The following is a 13,500-nucleotide window of genomic DNA, read 5'->3' as shown; positions in this document are numbered from 1 at the left end:
TGTTGTACGGGGCTGAGAACTGGACACTTTTTTGCGTGCCGACATACGTCGCCTTGAACAATTCCACAACCGCTGCGTTCGTGTCATTCTCGGCATCTCGCGTTCCAAACAGTGGGAGGACCACCTGTCATCTGCCTCGCTGCATAGAATGTGCGCTACAGAGCCAGTTGCTGACATGGTTGCCCGTCAACGTCTGCAGTGGCTTGGCCACATTGCCAGGATGGATGATCACCGGCTTCCAAAGGCAGTGTTGTTCTCGTGGCTCCATACTCCACGCCCTGCTCATGGCCCCAGGCATCGATGGCGTGATGTGGTACGTGATGACCTCAAGGCGTTCGGTCTATACACCGGTTGGTACGGCCTTGCAGCTGAACGTGGCGTGTGGCTCCAGTCTATCTCGGATGCCATTGTTGCATGGCGCTTACGCCTTGAAACGACAGTCAAGTCAGAGTGTTGTGCGATCTGTGAGCGACACTTCGCCAGTGAAAGCGGCGGCACAAATGCAGGGAAGAGTGACTGAAGCCGATCCATGACAGGCCGGTGCTGTGTTGTGCGAAACGTGCCATCGTTGGTTTGCCACCCGAGGTGGATTTGCTGTGCACAGCTGCTCTCCCAGCCTTGGTGATGCTCCAGTTCCAGATATAGTTGCACCTCGCCCACCTGATTGCCGGAGCAAAGCTGGGTACCGTCGGCACAACTGCAACCGCAGAACATGCAGCTGTGGCTTCGAGCGCCGTACCATCCCATGCGCGACCTGCTCTCGGAAGTTCACACGTCTCCAGTACCTGGCTCAACACAAATGGAAGAAGTAACTCTGCCCTCCTTGCCTCTTTGAGGCACTGCATCACCTCTAGGTGGCAGTTTCAAGGTGTGTGTGCGTATGTGTGTGTGTGTGTGTGTGTGTGTGTGTGTGTGTGTGTGTGTGTGTGTGTGTGTGTGTGTGTGTACGCATTGATGGTCGGCTGTTGGACCTGCTAGAGGTACAGAATGGCCTGCGCCAGGGCTGCTCCATGGCACCGGTCCTTTTCAACCTGTACATGGCTGCTGTCTTTCATACCTGGAAGCAGCGGATGGAAGGCGTGGATGGCTTCGGTGTCGATATCCGCTACAACATCAATGGTCAGCTAATGCAGAAGCCTCGTCGCACAGCAGTGTCAGACACGGTAACTGAATGCCAGTTTGCGGATGATTCCACACTGTTTGCGACATCTCGATCCGGGCTCGAGCGAGCTGCAGTGACATTCGATGAAGTCGCCTCCGAGTTTGGACTGACAATTAGTCTCTCCAAGACCAAGTTCATGGTGATCGGCAGAGACATTTCTGATGCGGACCTCGCCCCTGTTTGTGTGGGTTCGAACCAGATCGAGTGCGTAACGGAGTTTCGCTACCTTGGATCGATCATCGATACGTCTGGCCGGTGTTCGATTGACATCTCCTCCAGAATTGCGGCTGCCTCCCGTGCGTTTGGCTCCCTGCGGAAGCCAGTTTTCAACAACCACCATCTGTCCATCCGCACCAAGAAGAATATCTTCAATGCGTGCGTTGTCACCATTCTGCTGTACGGAGCTGAGTGCTGGGTACCCCTCCAAGCCGACATCCGGAGGCTCTCCACGTTCTACATGCAGTGTCTGCGTACCGTTCTTGGCAGAACAAGGTTAGACGCCTGGCAAGAGCGGATCAGCAATGATCAGTTGCTGGAAATGTGGGGAGACAAGCGCCCACTTGCTGTCCAGATTCGCCAGCGACGACTTGAGTGGCTGGGTCATGTTGCTCGCATGCCACCAGAGCGCATCCCGACGATTCTGTTGTTCGGTCTGCTCCCATCCCGCCGTCCACCTGGCGGTCCACGCAAACGCTGGAAGGACTGCATTAGTGCAGACCTGAAGGCCCTGAATGCTGTGGAGGGATGGTGCGATCTGGCAGATTCTCGCCCCGACTGGCGCCGCATGTACCGCTGTTTCGAGCCCGAACCGCCCACACCCAATGTCCATTGCCAAGTATGTGATCGGTACTTCTCTCGCCCATCAGATGAGATGCATCACAAATGCTTGGCAGAACGACAGAAACCAGTGTGCAATCAGGCTGGCGCTTGCCAATGTCGTCTCTGCCAACGTTGGTTCCGCAGCCCCGGTTGATTGGCTACCCATCGGTGCGATCACGGACCTGCTCCCAACATCAAGCACCCCGGCAACCCGGTCACTCCGCAGTGCAGCACCTGCCACCGGAGTTTCAAGTCCAGCAGCGGCTTGGCCAGACACAAGTGTGACCGCACGAAACGAAGGACAGTGTCGGAAAGGGCCGACTTCCCGTTTGAGTGCCCTTGCCAAAGGAAGTTCCGACTACGTCACCATCTAGTGCGCCATCAGAAGTGCTGCTCCTCAGCCTCTTCCACCCCTCTCCCCTGACGGGGACCGTGTAACGTATCAAGGCAACGTGTATCAAGGTCAAGGTGTGTGTGTGTGTGTGTGTGTGTGTGTGTGTGTGTGTGTGTGTGTGTGTGTGTGTGTGTGTGTGTGTGTGTGTGTGTGTGTGTGTGTGTGTGTGTGTGTGTGTGTGTGTGTGTGTGTGTGTGTGTGTGTGTGTGTGTGTGTGTGTGTGTGTGTGTGTGTGTGTGTGTGTGTGTGTGTGTGTGTGTGTGTGTGTGTGTGTGTGTGTGTGTGTGTGTGTGTGTGTGTGTGTGTGTGTGTGTGTGTGTGTGTGTGTGTGTGTGTGTGTGTGTGTGTGTGTGTGTGTGTGTGTGTGTGTGTGTGTGTGTGTGTGTGTGTGTGTGTGTGTGTGTGTGTGTGTGTGTGTGTGTGTGTGTGTGTGTGTGTGTGTGTGTGTGTGTGTGTGTGTGTGTGTGTGTGTGTGTGTGTGTGTGTGTGTGTGTGTGTGTGTGTGTGTGTGTGTGTGTGTGTGTGTGTGTGTGTGTGTGTGTGTGTGTGTGTGTGTGTGTGTGTGTGTGTGTGTGTGTGTGTGTGTGTGTGTGTGTGTGTGTGTGTGTGTGTGTGTGTGTGTGTGTGTGTGTGTGTGTGTGTGTGTGTGTGTGTGTGTGTGTGTGTGTGTGTGTGTGTGTGTGTGTGTGTGTGTGTGTGTGTGTGTGTGTGTGTGTGTGTGTGTGTGTGTGTGTGTGTGTGTGTGTGTGTGTGTGTGTGTGTGTGTGTGTGTGTGTGTGTGTGTGTGTGTGTGTGTGTGTGTGTGTGTGTGTGTGTGTGTGTGTGTGTGTGTGTGTGTGTGTGTGTGTGTGTGTGTGTGTGTGTGTGTGTGTGTGTGTGTGTGTGTGTGTGTGTGTGTGTGTGTGTGTGTGTGTGTGTGTGTGTGTGTGTGTGTGTGTGTGTGTGTGTGTGTGTGTGTGTGTGTGTGTGTGTGTGTGTGTGTGTGTGTGTGTGTGTGTGTGTGTGTGTGTGTGTGTGTGTGTGTGTGTGTGTGTGTGTGTGTGTGTGTGTGTGTGTGTGTGTGTGTGTGTGTGTGTGTGTGTGTGTGTGTGTGTGTGTGTGTGTGTGTGTGTCTTTCTTCTCTTTCTCAGACTCTTCCTGGCTTTTCTTTCATTCTCCTGGGTGGTTACCAACAGCCAGTGCATGCCGGAGTATGTGGTGTGATGTGTGTGCGGGAAAAAAAAAAAAAAAAATGAAAAATGAAAAAGACCAAAAAAGGGATTCACTGGCCAGAAAATGTCACTCCAAATAGCTGTATGGTGTAGACCAGGCTGAATAGTGACGGTCAATTCTTCAGCCTTGCAAGCTGTTGAATGGTGTAATCCCAGCACAAGTTGCTATGGCTTCTGCCGTAGCATTGCTATCATCGCCTCCGGCGATGGGCGTCAAAGGTCAAAGGTGTGTGTGTGTGTGTGTGTGTGTGTGTGTGTGTGTGTGTGTGTGTGTGTGTGTGTGTGTGTGTGTGTGTGTGTGTGTGTGTGTGTGTGTGTGTGTGTGTGTGTGTGTGTGTGTGTGTGTGTGTGTGTGTGTGTGTGTGTGTGTGTGTGTGTGTGTGTGTGTGTGTGTGTGTGTGTGTGTGTGTGTGTGTGTGTGTGTGTGTGTGTGTGTGTGTGTGTGTGTGTGTGTGTGTGTGTGTGTGTGTGTGTGTGTGTGTGTGTGTGTGTGTGTGTGTGTGTGTGTGTGTGTGTGTGTGTGTGTGTGTGTGTGTGTGTGTGTGTGTGTGTGTGTGTGTGTGTGTGTGTGTGTGTGTGTGTGTGTGTGTGTGTGTGTGTGTGTGTGTGTGTGTGTGTGTGTGTGTGTGTGTGTGTGTGTGTGTGTGTGTGTGTGTGTGTGTGTGTGTGTGTGTGTGTGTGTGTGTGTGTGTGTGTGTGTGTGTGTGTGTGTGTGTGTGTGTGTGTGTGTGTGTGTGTGTGTGTGTGTGTGTGTGTGTGTGTGTGTGTGTGTGTGTGTGTGTGTGTGTGTGTGTGTGTGTGTGTGTGTGTGTGTGTGTGTGTGTGTGTGTGTGTGTGTGTGTGTGTGTGTGTGTGTGTGTGTGTGTGTGTGTGTGTGTGTGTGTGTGTGTGTGTGTGTGTGTGTGTGTGTGTGTGTGTGTGTGTGTGTGTGTGTGTGTGTGTGTGTGTGTGTGTGTGTGTGTGTGTGTGTGTGTGTGTGTGTGTGTGTGTGTGTGTGTGTGTGTGTGTGTGTGTGTGTGTGTGTGTGTGTGTGTGTGTGTGTGTGTGTGTGTGTGTGTGTGTGTGTGTGTGTGTGTGTGTGTGTGTGTGTGTGTGTGTGTGTGTGTGTGTGTGTGTGTGTGTGTGTGTGTGTGTGTGTGTGTGTGTGTGTGTGTGTGTGTGTGTGTGTGTGTGTGTGTGTGTGTGTGTGTGTGTGTGTGTGTGTGTGTGTGTGTGTGTGTGTGTGTGTGTGTGTGTGTGTGTGTGTGTGTGTGTGTGTGTGTGTGTGTGTGTGTGTGTGTGTGTGTGTGTGTGTGTGTGTGTGTGTGTGTGTGTGTGTGTGTGTGTGTGTGTGTGTGTGTGTGTGTGTGTGTGTGTGTGTGTGTGTGTGTGTGTGTGTGTGTGTGTGTGTCTTTCTTCTCTTTCTCAGACTCTTCCTGGCTTTTCTTTCATTCTCCTGGGTGGTTACCAACAGCCAGTGCATGCCGGAGTATGTGGTGTGATGTGTGTGCGGGAAAAAAAAAAAAAAAATGAAAAATGAAAAAGACCAAAAAAGGGATTCACTGGCCAGAAAATGTCACTCCAAATAGCTGTATGGTGTAGACCAGGCTGAATAGTGACGGTCAATTCTTCAGCCTTGCAAGCTGTTGAATGGTGTAATCCCAGCACAAGTTGCTATGGCTTCTGCCGTAGCATTGCTATCATCGCCTCCGGCGATGGGCGTCAAAGGTCAAAGGTGTGTGTGTGTGTGTGTGTGTGTGTGTGTGTGTGTGTGTGTGTGTGTGTGTGTGTGTGTGTGTGTGTGTGTGTGTGTGTGTGTGTGTGTGTGTGTGTGTGTGTGTGTGTGTGTGTGTGTGTGTGTGTGTGTGTGTGTGTGTGTGTGTGTGTGTGTGTGTGTGTGTGTGTGTGTGTGTGTGTGTGTGTGTGTGTGTGTGTGTGTGTGTGTGTGTGTGTGTGTGTGTGTGTGTGTGTGTGTGTGTGTGTGTGTGTGTGTGTGTGTGTGTGTGTGTGTGTGTGTGTGTGTGTGTGTGTGTGTGTGTGTGTGTGTGTGTGTGTGTGTGTGTGTGTGTGTGTGTGTGTGTGTGTGTGTGTGTGTGTGTGTGTGTGTGTGTGTGTGTGTGTGTGTGTGTGTGTGTGTGTGTGTGTGTGTGTGTGTGTGTGTGTGTGTGTGTGTGTGTGTGTGTGTGTGTGTGTGTGTGTGTGTGTGTGTGTGTGTGTGTGTGTGTGTGTGTGTGTGTGTGTGTGTGTGTGTGTGTGTGTGTGTGTGTGTGTGTGTGTGTGTGTGTGTGTGTGTGTGTGTGTGTGTGTGTGTGTGTGTGTGTGTGTGTGTGTGTGTGTGTGTGTGTGTGTGTGTGTGTGTGTGTGTGTGTGTGTGTGTGTGTGTGTGTGTGTGTGTGTGTGTGTGTGTGTGTGTGTGTGTGTGTGTGTGTGTGTGTGTGTGTGTGTGTGTGTGTGTGTGTGTGTGTGTGTGTGTGTGTGTGTGTGTGTGTGTGTGTGTGTGTGTGTGTGTGTGTGTGTGTGTGTGTGTGTGTGTGTGTGTGTGTGTGTGTGTGTGTGTGTGTGTGTGTGTGTGTGTGTGTGTGTGTGTGTGTGTGTGTGTGTGTGTGTGTGTGTGTGTGTGTGTGTGTGTGTGTGTGTGTGTGTGTGTGTGTGTGTGTGTGTGTGTGTGTGTGTGTGTGTGTGTGTGTGTGTGTGTGTGTGTGTGTGTGTGTGTGTGTGTGTGTGTGTGTGTGTGTGTGTGTGTGTGTGTGTGTGTGTGTGTGTGTGTGTGTGTGTGTGTGTGTGTGTGGGGGCAGGGGTACCTGCAGTTGGATCCCGGGACGGATACCCTGATGCCGCCAATCCTTTTTCTGCACCTTGTCCTCACCCACTTACTGAGGTGTGGTGAGCCCATAAGTGGGATCATTTCAAATCCACCCTAGTTTGGGGATTTCAGGGGTGTCGGCCGTTGGGTGGTTCAATGGCCAATTGAGTCATCTTTCCAAGATTCCTTTTGAGTCTCTCTCCCCTCTCCCGGGGAGACCCACGTGACCAGTTTTGGCAGTGAGCAAGTACAAGTACAAGTACAAGTGTGTGTGTGTGTGTGTGTGTGTGTGTGTGTGTGTGTGTTGTGTGTGTGTGTGTGTGTGTGTGTGTGTGTGTGTGTGTGTGTGTGTGTGTGTGTGTGTGTGTGTGTGTGTGTGTGTGTGTGTGTGTGTGTGTGTGTGTGTCTTTCTTCTCTTTCTCAGACTCTTCCTGGCTTTTCTTTCATTCTCCTGGGTGGTTACCAACAGCCAGTGCATGCCGGAGTATGTGGTGTGATGTGTGTGCGGGAAAAAAAAAAAAAAAAAATGAAAAATGAAAAAGACCAAAAAAGGGATTCACTGGCCAGAAAATGTCACTCCAAATAGCTGTATGGTGTAGACCAGGCTGAATAGTGACGGTCAATTCTTCAGCCTTGCAAGCTGTTGAATGGTGTAATCCCAGCACAAGTTGCTATGGCTTCTGCCGTAGCATTGCTATCATCGCCTCCGGCGATGGGCGTCAAAGGTCAAAGGTGTGTGTGTGTGTGTGTGTGTGTGTGTGTGTGTGTGTGTGTGTGTGTGTGTGTGTGTGTGTGTGTGTGTGTGTGTGTGTGTGTGTGTGTGTGTGTGTGTGTGTGTGTGTGTGTGTGTGTGTGTGTGTGTGTGTGTGTGTGTGTGTGTGTGTGTGTGTGTGTGTGTGTGTGTGTGTGTGTGTGTGTGTGTGTGTGTGTGTGTGTGTGTGTGTGTGTGTGTGTGTGTGTGCGTGCGTGCGTGCGTGCGTGCGTGCGTGCGTGCGTGCGTGCGTGCGTGCGTGCGTGCGTGCGTGCGTGCGTGCGTGCGTGCGTGCGTGCGTGCGTGCGTGCGTGCGTGCGTGCGTGCGTGCGTGCGTGCGTGCGTGCGTGCGTGCGTGCGTGCGTGCGTGCGTGCGTGCGTGCGTGCGTGCGTGCGTGCGTGCGTGCGTGCGTGCGTGCGTGCGTGCGTGCGTGCGTGCGTGCGTGCGTGCGTGCGTGCGTGCGTGCGTGCGTGCGTGCGTGCGTGCGTGCGTGCGTGCGTGCGTGCGTGCGTGCGTGCGTGCGTGCGTGCGTGCGTGCGTGCGTGCGTGCGTGCGTGCGTGCGTGCGTGCGTGCGTGCGTGCGTGCGTGCGTGCGTGCGTGCGTGCGTGCGTGCGTGCGTGCGTGCGTGCGTGCGTGCGTGCGTGCGTGCGTGCGTGCGTGCGTGCGTGCGTGCGTGCGTGCGTGCGTGCGTGCGTGCGTGCGTGCGTGCGTGCGTGCGTGCGTGCGTGCGTGCGTGCGTGCGTGCGTGGGTGCATGTGCATGTGTATGCATGTGTGCGTATGTTTGTGTGTGTGCATGTCTTTCTGTTTGTGTAGAAACCTTGGCAACAACAACATCACAACCCTCCCAAGCCAACTTATTACTGGTGGTACCTGCCACCTCGAGGCATTGTAAGTATGGCCGTCGTGCTAGGGACATTCGGACAGATTACAGTTTTAGACCTGACTCTTTCAGGTTTGTAGTCAACGGAAAACGTTCTGGAATTTTCATTTTAATAATTGTTTTATACAGGGATATGAGTGCACAATTAGTTTTATTCCCGTAGCTATGCAGAAGACGATACTTCAGTAACGTCTTGCGCTAGCCAGGGTCCACACAGCTTTAATTTGGTGTTTGTTTGTTTGGTTGTGCCGTCGGCATGCCTGGCGCTATCCCGTACCTGTCCCGTACCATACCGTACCAGCAAAGGCAGCTGGCCACAATATTCAAAGAGGGCTGTCAAATGCAAGATCATAACGTGAAGCTACTTGGAAGAATGAGTATGTATGCGAAGTGTTATAGGGCTGAAACAAACATGGATTTCGTCTTAAAGGGGAAGTACAGTAAAACCTGTAACTAACGACCACCGTGACTAGCGACCGGCCTGGTACTACAGACCACTTTGTCAGGCACGGACGGTCTCACATTCAAAATGCACTGTGACTAGCGACTACCTGCTGAACGCGACCAGCGACCAGCGACCGCCTTTTCTTGTCCCAATGTCGAATTTTGACCCGTAGCTAGCGACCGCGATGTAGCAAATCAAACATTGCTTGAAGCTCCTTCTCGAAATTTTGATGATTTTCCATGGTCGTTTCGATACTACAGCTGGACAAATGAGCGCAGTCTCATTTTTACTGTGGAATCAGTGTGGACTGCACTACACCTGTCATAATTTCAAGTGCTGTCAAGAACAAACATGAAAGGAAACGTCTTGGAGAGCGCATCCAAAGCGCTCTTTGATCGATGTTACTACTCGAAGGAGAAACTAAGACGGAGCGGCTCTCTGTCGAAGTGCAATCACATAGCTGAGTCACCAGGTCACACTGACAGTCTGTGCTGGCTAGCTCACATGCTACGGTACTCACCTGTACGGAACACAGGCCAGGATACGATGGCGGATAATAGTCTACAGTGAAGGTGCGAAAACTCGCAACATCGCCGCATCACGTGCTGGTACACACCAGTACAGTTTACGCTACACTACATCCAAGTCGGAGCGACTGAGTTTCCACTGTAGATCTACACACTGATACCAGTTGCCAGTGTAGTCGTACACAGATGAGGATGGAGTCGATAGTGACTAGTCCACTGCCTGGCCAGGCCAGCGCTGCTCTGGAAAACCTGTGAGTCGACATACGTGTCAAAAGGTCGTTTCGCTTCCGGTGTATAAAAAACTTGATTTCTCTCTCTCCAAGTGTTGAATGATCTGAAAGAAGAATGTCAGTGCGCAAGTGGTGGGGGATTGTATTATCTGCATTTTGACATACATATCATATAATGGGATCCATATATGGTCGCGCGGTGCAAACCTCTAACTAAAGACCACCTGTCACTAACGACCACTTTTCCGGGCACCAAGGGGTGGTCGTTAGTTACAGGTTTTACTGTATACCCTAAAATCAAATTTTCACCAGCTGTAGTCTTCGGGGTGCTGAGTCGAATGGTCTTGGTCTGAGGAAGCTGAGACGCTCCCTTCCTCCTTTATTCCCAATCGACCTCACCCACCTCCACCGAAACTGGGTGACTGCGCCCTACTAGATAGGGATTTGTATGGAAAAAGTCACCACGACCACGCTTTCTCTTACCATCCACGACACCAAACATCACGTCACGTACAAGCTCGCAGCCAGATGGGCGGCATATGTGCCCGAAATAGGTCAGTTTGCATATCTTGACCCTGGCTAGCAGCTGTCTCTGTACTCTCAACTCCACCAGGATACTTTCATTTGTGCGCTTCTCCATCCAGGATACTCTGAGCAGACGTCGGTAGCACCATATTTCTGCTGCCTGTATTCGTCGTTCATCTGTCTTCCGGAGAGTCCAACTCTCAGCTCCATACAGCAGGACAGACCACACAAGGGCATGCATTATCCGGATTTTCAGCTGTCTGGAGATGTTGTGGTCTTTCCAGATGTCAACTAACTGCAGCATACGCTCTTTTGCCATGGCAATTCTTGACCGAATATCGAGGCTGCAATCACCGTTCATTGTCTTCCAAGATCCCAGATACTTGAAACTGCTCACCTCTGCAATTTGTTCTCCATCGACCACAAGTGGCGTTGGAGCAGTATCGTTTGCACCAGCAGTACAGGTTCCGATATGCATAATCTTGGTTTTGGACAGATTCAGTGACAGGCTCTTCTCTCTTCCAGCGTCATTAGCAGCATTGGTGAGGGTAGACACTTCTGATGGATGTGCACACAATCCCGTGTCATCTGCATATTGTAGGTTCGACAGCTGGCGTCCTCCGATTCTCACACCGATACTGTCCACATCAGCAACACGCATAACACTCTCAGTATACAGGCTAATTAGATGTGGGGACAAAATACAGCCCTGCCGAACACCCTTCTTGATGGCAAACTCTAGCGAATGCGAGCCATTCCATCTGATAACTCCGCTCATCTCTGTGTAAAGATTCTGGAGCAAAAGAATTATAATTATGGTGAGGGAACCAAAATCCAAAAGGCAACCGAAAAGATGTAAGTGGTTAACTGTTTCAAAGGCTAATCGATAAATACAATGGATATAGGATTCTGCCATTCAAGAGATTTTTCGATAATGATTTGCATAACACAGAGCATATCTACAGTACTGCGACCAGCTCGAAAACCAGCCTGCTCATCTGGTAACTCAGCCTCTATCTTCTTTTTCATACGATTCAAGATTATTGTCAGAAGGATCTTGCTTGCATGTGACATCAAAGCAATGGTCCGATAGTTGGAACACTCCTTAGCTGATCCAGCTTTGGGTAGCATGACGATTTCTTGACGTTTCCACGCTTTTGGCCATATCCCTGTTTTCCAAATCTCCAAACAAAGTTTATGTAGGAATAGAACACAAACTGAGGATGCATGCTGAATCAGTTCCGCCATGATCCCATCAAGTCCAGGGGCTTTCCTCTTCTTCAGGGACAATATGGCTTGCTCAACCTCAGCCAAGAGAGGCACAGGCTCAGGGGTAATCAGTGGCAATGAAAGCTCTTCCGCACCATTCTCCGCCGAGGCCGAACACTCTTGATCTCCTGACGGCTGCCCAAATAGCTGCTGCCCATATTCACACCACCGCAGCAATACATCTTCCTTCTCCGTCAGGGTCGTGCCATCAGCAGCATTGATACATGCTTGATTTGGCCGGAACGATGATATTTTAATGGATGTTGTTGAATACCTCTCGGACATCATGGTTCCTCCCAGAAGATTCAATGTGTCTACATTTATCCTCTAACCACTTTCTCCTGTCACAGCGAATCCTTTGACGCCCTTCTAGCAACAGATCCTTGTATTCTTGGTCCTTACCGGTGCATCTGGCTATACGCTTTCTTTCTGCCAGAGCTATCACTTCCTTTCATGTATGTGTACATGGAGCAATCCATGAATATGCATGAATATATTTGAGCCAGCGCATGCGAAAATCGACCTTGACACGCACTTCAAACTGAGAAAACGCACTTCAAACATTCTCTGTTTTCGTGTGATGTGCGATATATCAGGGAAAATGCTCTATCTTCTAAGACCCGTAACTCAAGTTTTACTCAAGATTTTTTCAAACGTTTTTTGCATTGAATTCTGCCTAAATCCATCTGCCTTTTTATCCACTGTCATCTCAGTTTCTGAAAATATGTCACTAAGGGTGATTTTCGCGTGTGCTTGCTCATTTGGGTATTGTGTACATAAATCAGTGAAATCCAGCCATATATGCAAATAAAAAATGATATCAGTTATCCAACATATCCAGTTATCCAACATGCCTGATTCCCGAAGTGGTCGGATAAGTGACATTCGACTGTCCATTGATTGCTATGCGTGTTCGTAGATAGTACCACGACATGTTCACGAGCAGAACATCTTGTGAATTGTACTTTATACAAGTAGAATTGTTTACATTGTTTTTTATTTGATTTGTGAAACAGCCTCTTTTACGGGCAAAAGCAACACAATGATGAGAAACCAGGGTATGATAGGAAGATAATATTAATAATAGTACACAGGTGTGGATAATATGTCTCCGGAGTGGCGAGAGTTTTACACAAAAACACAACTGGTTTTAGATCCGGCTTTCAACCACCGCCAGCTCCCTGAGCTCGTTAGCCGGACGATAGTATGCCGACCGAGACCCACGGACACACATGACAGCGGACCGGCGCAGCGCGAAAGACAGCCTGCAGTGCACAGATGCAACATGGTGTGCATAGGGCATGCTGGAATCAGCCCTGGCAAGCAAGCCACAGAGGCGCTTAAGGAACCTTTTCACATTCAGGGGAGGCAACACCAGAAGTTGACAACACCAGCGGGCTGAATGTTGCAGCTTCTTCTGGCGCTCGTGTTGAAGCAGTAGGGCATCCAGTGGTTGGGCCGAGTAGGATGCCGCATCAGGATGGAAGACGCGTACGTCAAAGAAAGCATCCTGTGCTCAGGTCCAGAAGCCACGGGCACGGACATCAGCGCGGACATCCTTGGCGGTGTTTGCCGATGCAGCCGTAAACACCTCTCCAGAGAGTGGGGCTAGCTGAGGCTTGATTGCCACTGCGTGGCACACCTCCGTGAGCAGCTCCCCTACCATGTCACAGACTTCGTTATGGCGGATTGTAGGGAAGCCACCCCGGGGGCAACACATGGCATGAGACGTGCAGAACAGAACTCCGCAGGCACACTGCGTGGGGACATCGAGGAGAGGCCAGTCATACCGCAATGCAAGGCCGTCCCTGAACTCCTGCTTCGAGAGGTGGAACCCATGTTCCTTGAGAGGAAGAGCAGTGAGCCAGGAAGAGGGGCCTTTGCGGGACAGCTCATCCATACGACGGGCCAAGGGGCGGTCCGCAGCTTCTCGGAGAGCAGCGAAAGTGGCAGCACTAGCTTTCTCGGAGGACCTGGAAGCGGATGCTCTCTCACATCGGGCTAGCTGATCCACAAAGTCGCAGGAATGATGCTGTCACTCTCTATCGTGCTGGTGGATGATCTCGTCAACCTGGCTGCTCGTGATGACTTGGGAAGCCTGCAGTTGGCAGGTAGCAATTTCTTTGAAGTATGGCAGACCGATTCCACCGAGATGGCAAGGTAGCCGTAGAAGAGAGACGTCATCCGCCGTGAACGTGCATTTCCCTGTCAGAGACAGAAGGAAGTGCTCCGTGACCGTGTCATCCAGGCGCTGCAGCTGTTCAGTTGAGAACTCCAGGGTACGAAGGAAATATGGCCCAGAATCTGCGAAAACCAGGCTTAGGGTGAACATCATTTTTTTGAGAAAAATGATGTTTTGTAAAAAGGTTGTGTCGCGTGGATGATCGAGTGCAGTGAAGTGGAACAAAAGAGAATCTCGCTTGTTTGAAGAAGTAGCAGTCATGGCAGGAAGGGTTTCAGCAGTCAGGGAAGTCAAAGGGCTTCCGGTAGAATATTCCCTG

At 50.9% G+C, this 13,500-nt stretch overlaps 1 protein-coding gene across 3 annotated transcripts in view; it reads left to right on the top strand.

Moving 5' to 3' along the window:
- LOC135827354 (sushi, von Willebrand factor type A, EGF and pentraxin domain-containing protein 1-like) overlaps window positions 1–13,500 on the top strand; it is a 168,198-nt gene that overhangs the window by 20,202 nt on the left and 134,496 nt on the right. For all 3 annotated transcript variants that reach the window (XM_065339864.1, XM_065339863.1, XM_065339862.1), the window contains one exon: window positions 7,937–8,011. In XM_065339864.1, the coding sequence (XP_065195936.1) occupies window positions 7,937–8,011 (75 nt within the window). The remainder of the gene's footprint in view (window positions 1–7,936; window positions 8,012–13,500) is intronic.

Source organism: Sycon ciliatum, chromosome 11 (genome assembly GCF_964019385.1).
Source record: "Sycon ciliatum chromosome 11, ocSycCili1.1, whole genome shotgun sequence".
Taxonomy (NCBI): Eukaryota; Metazoa; Porifera; class Calcarea; order Leucosolenida; family Sycettidae; genus Sycon; species Sycon ciliatum.
The sequence above is the reverse complement of the archived record's forward strand: the minus strand, read 5'-3'. Positions and strand labels throughout refer to the sequence as shown.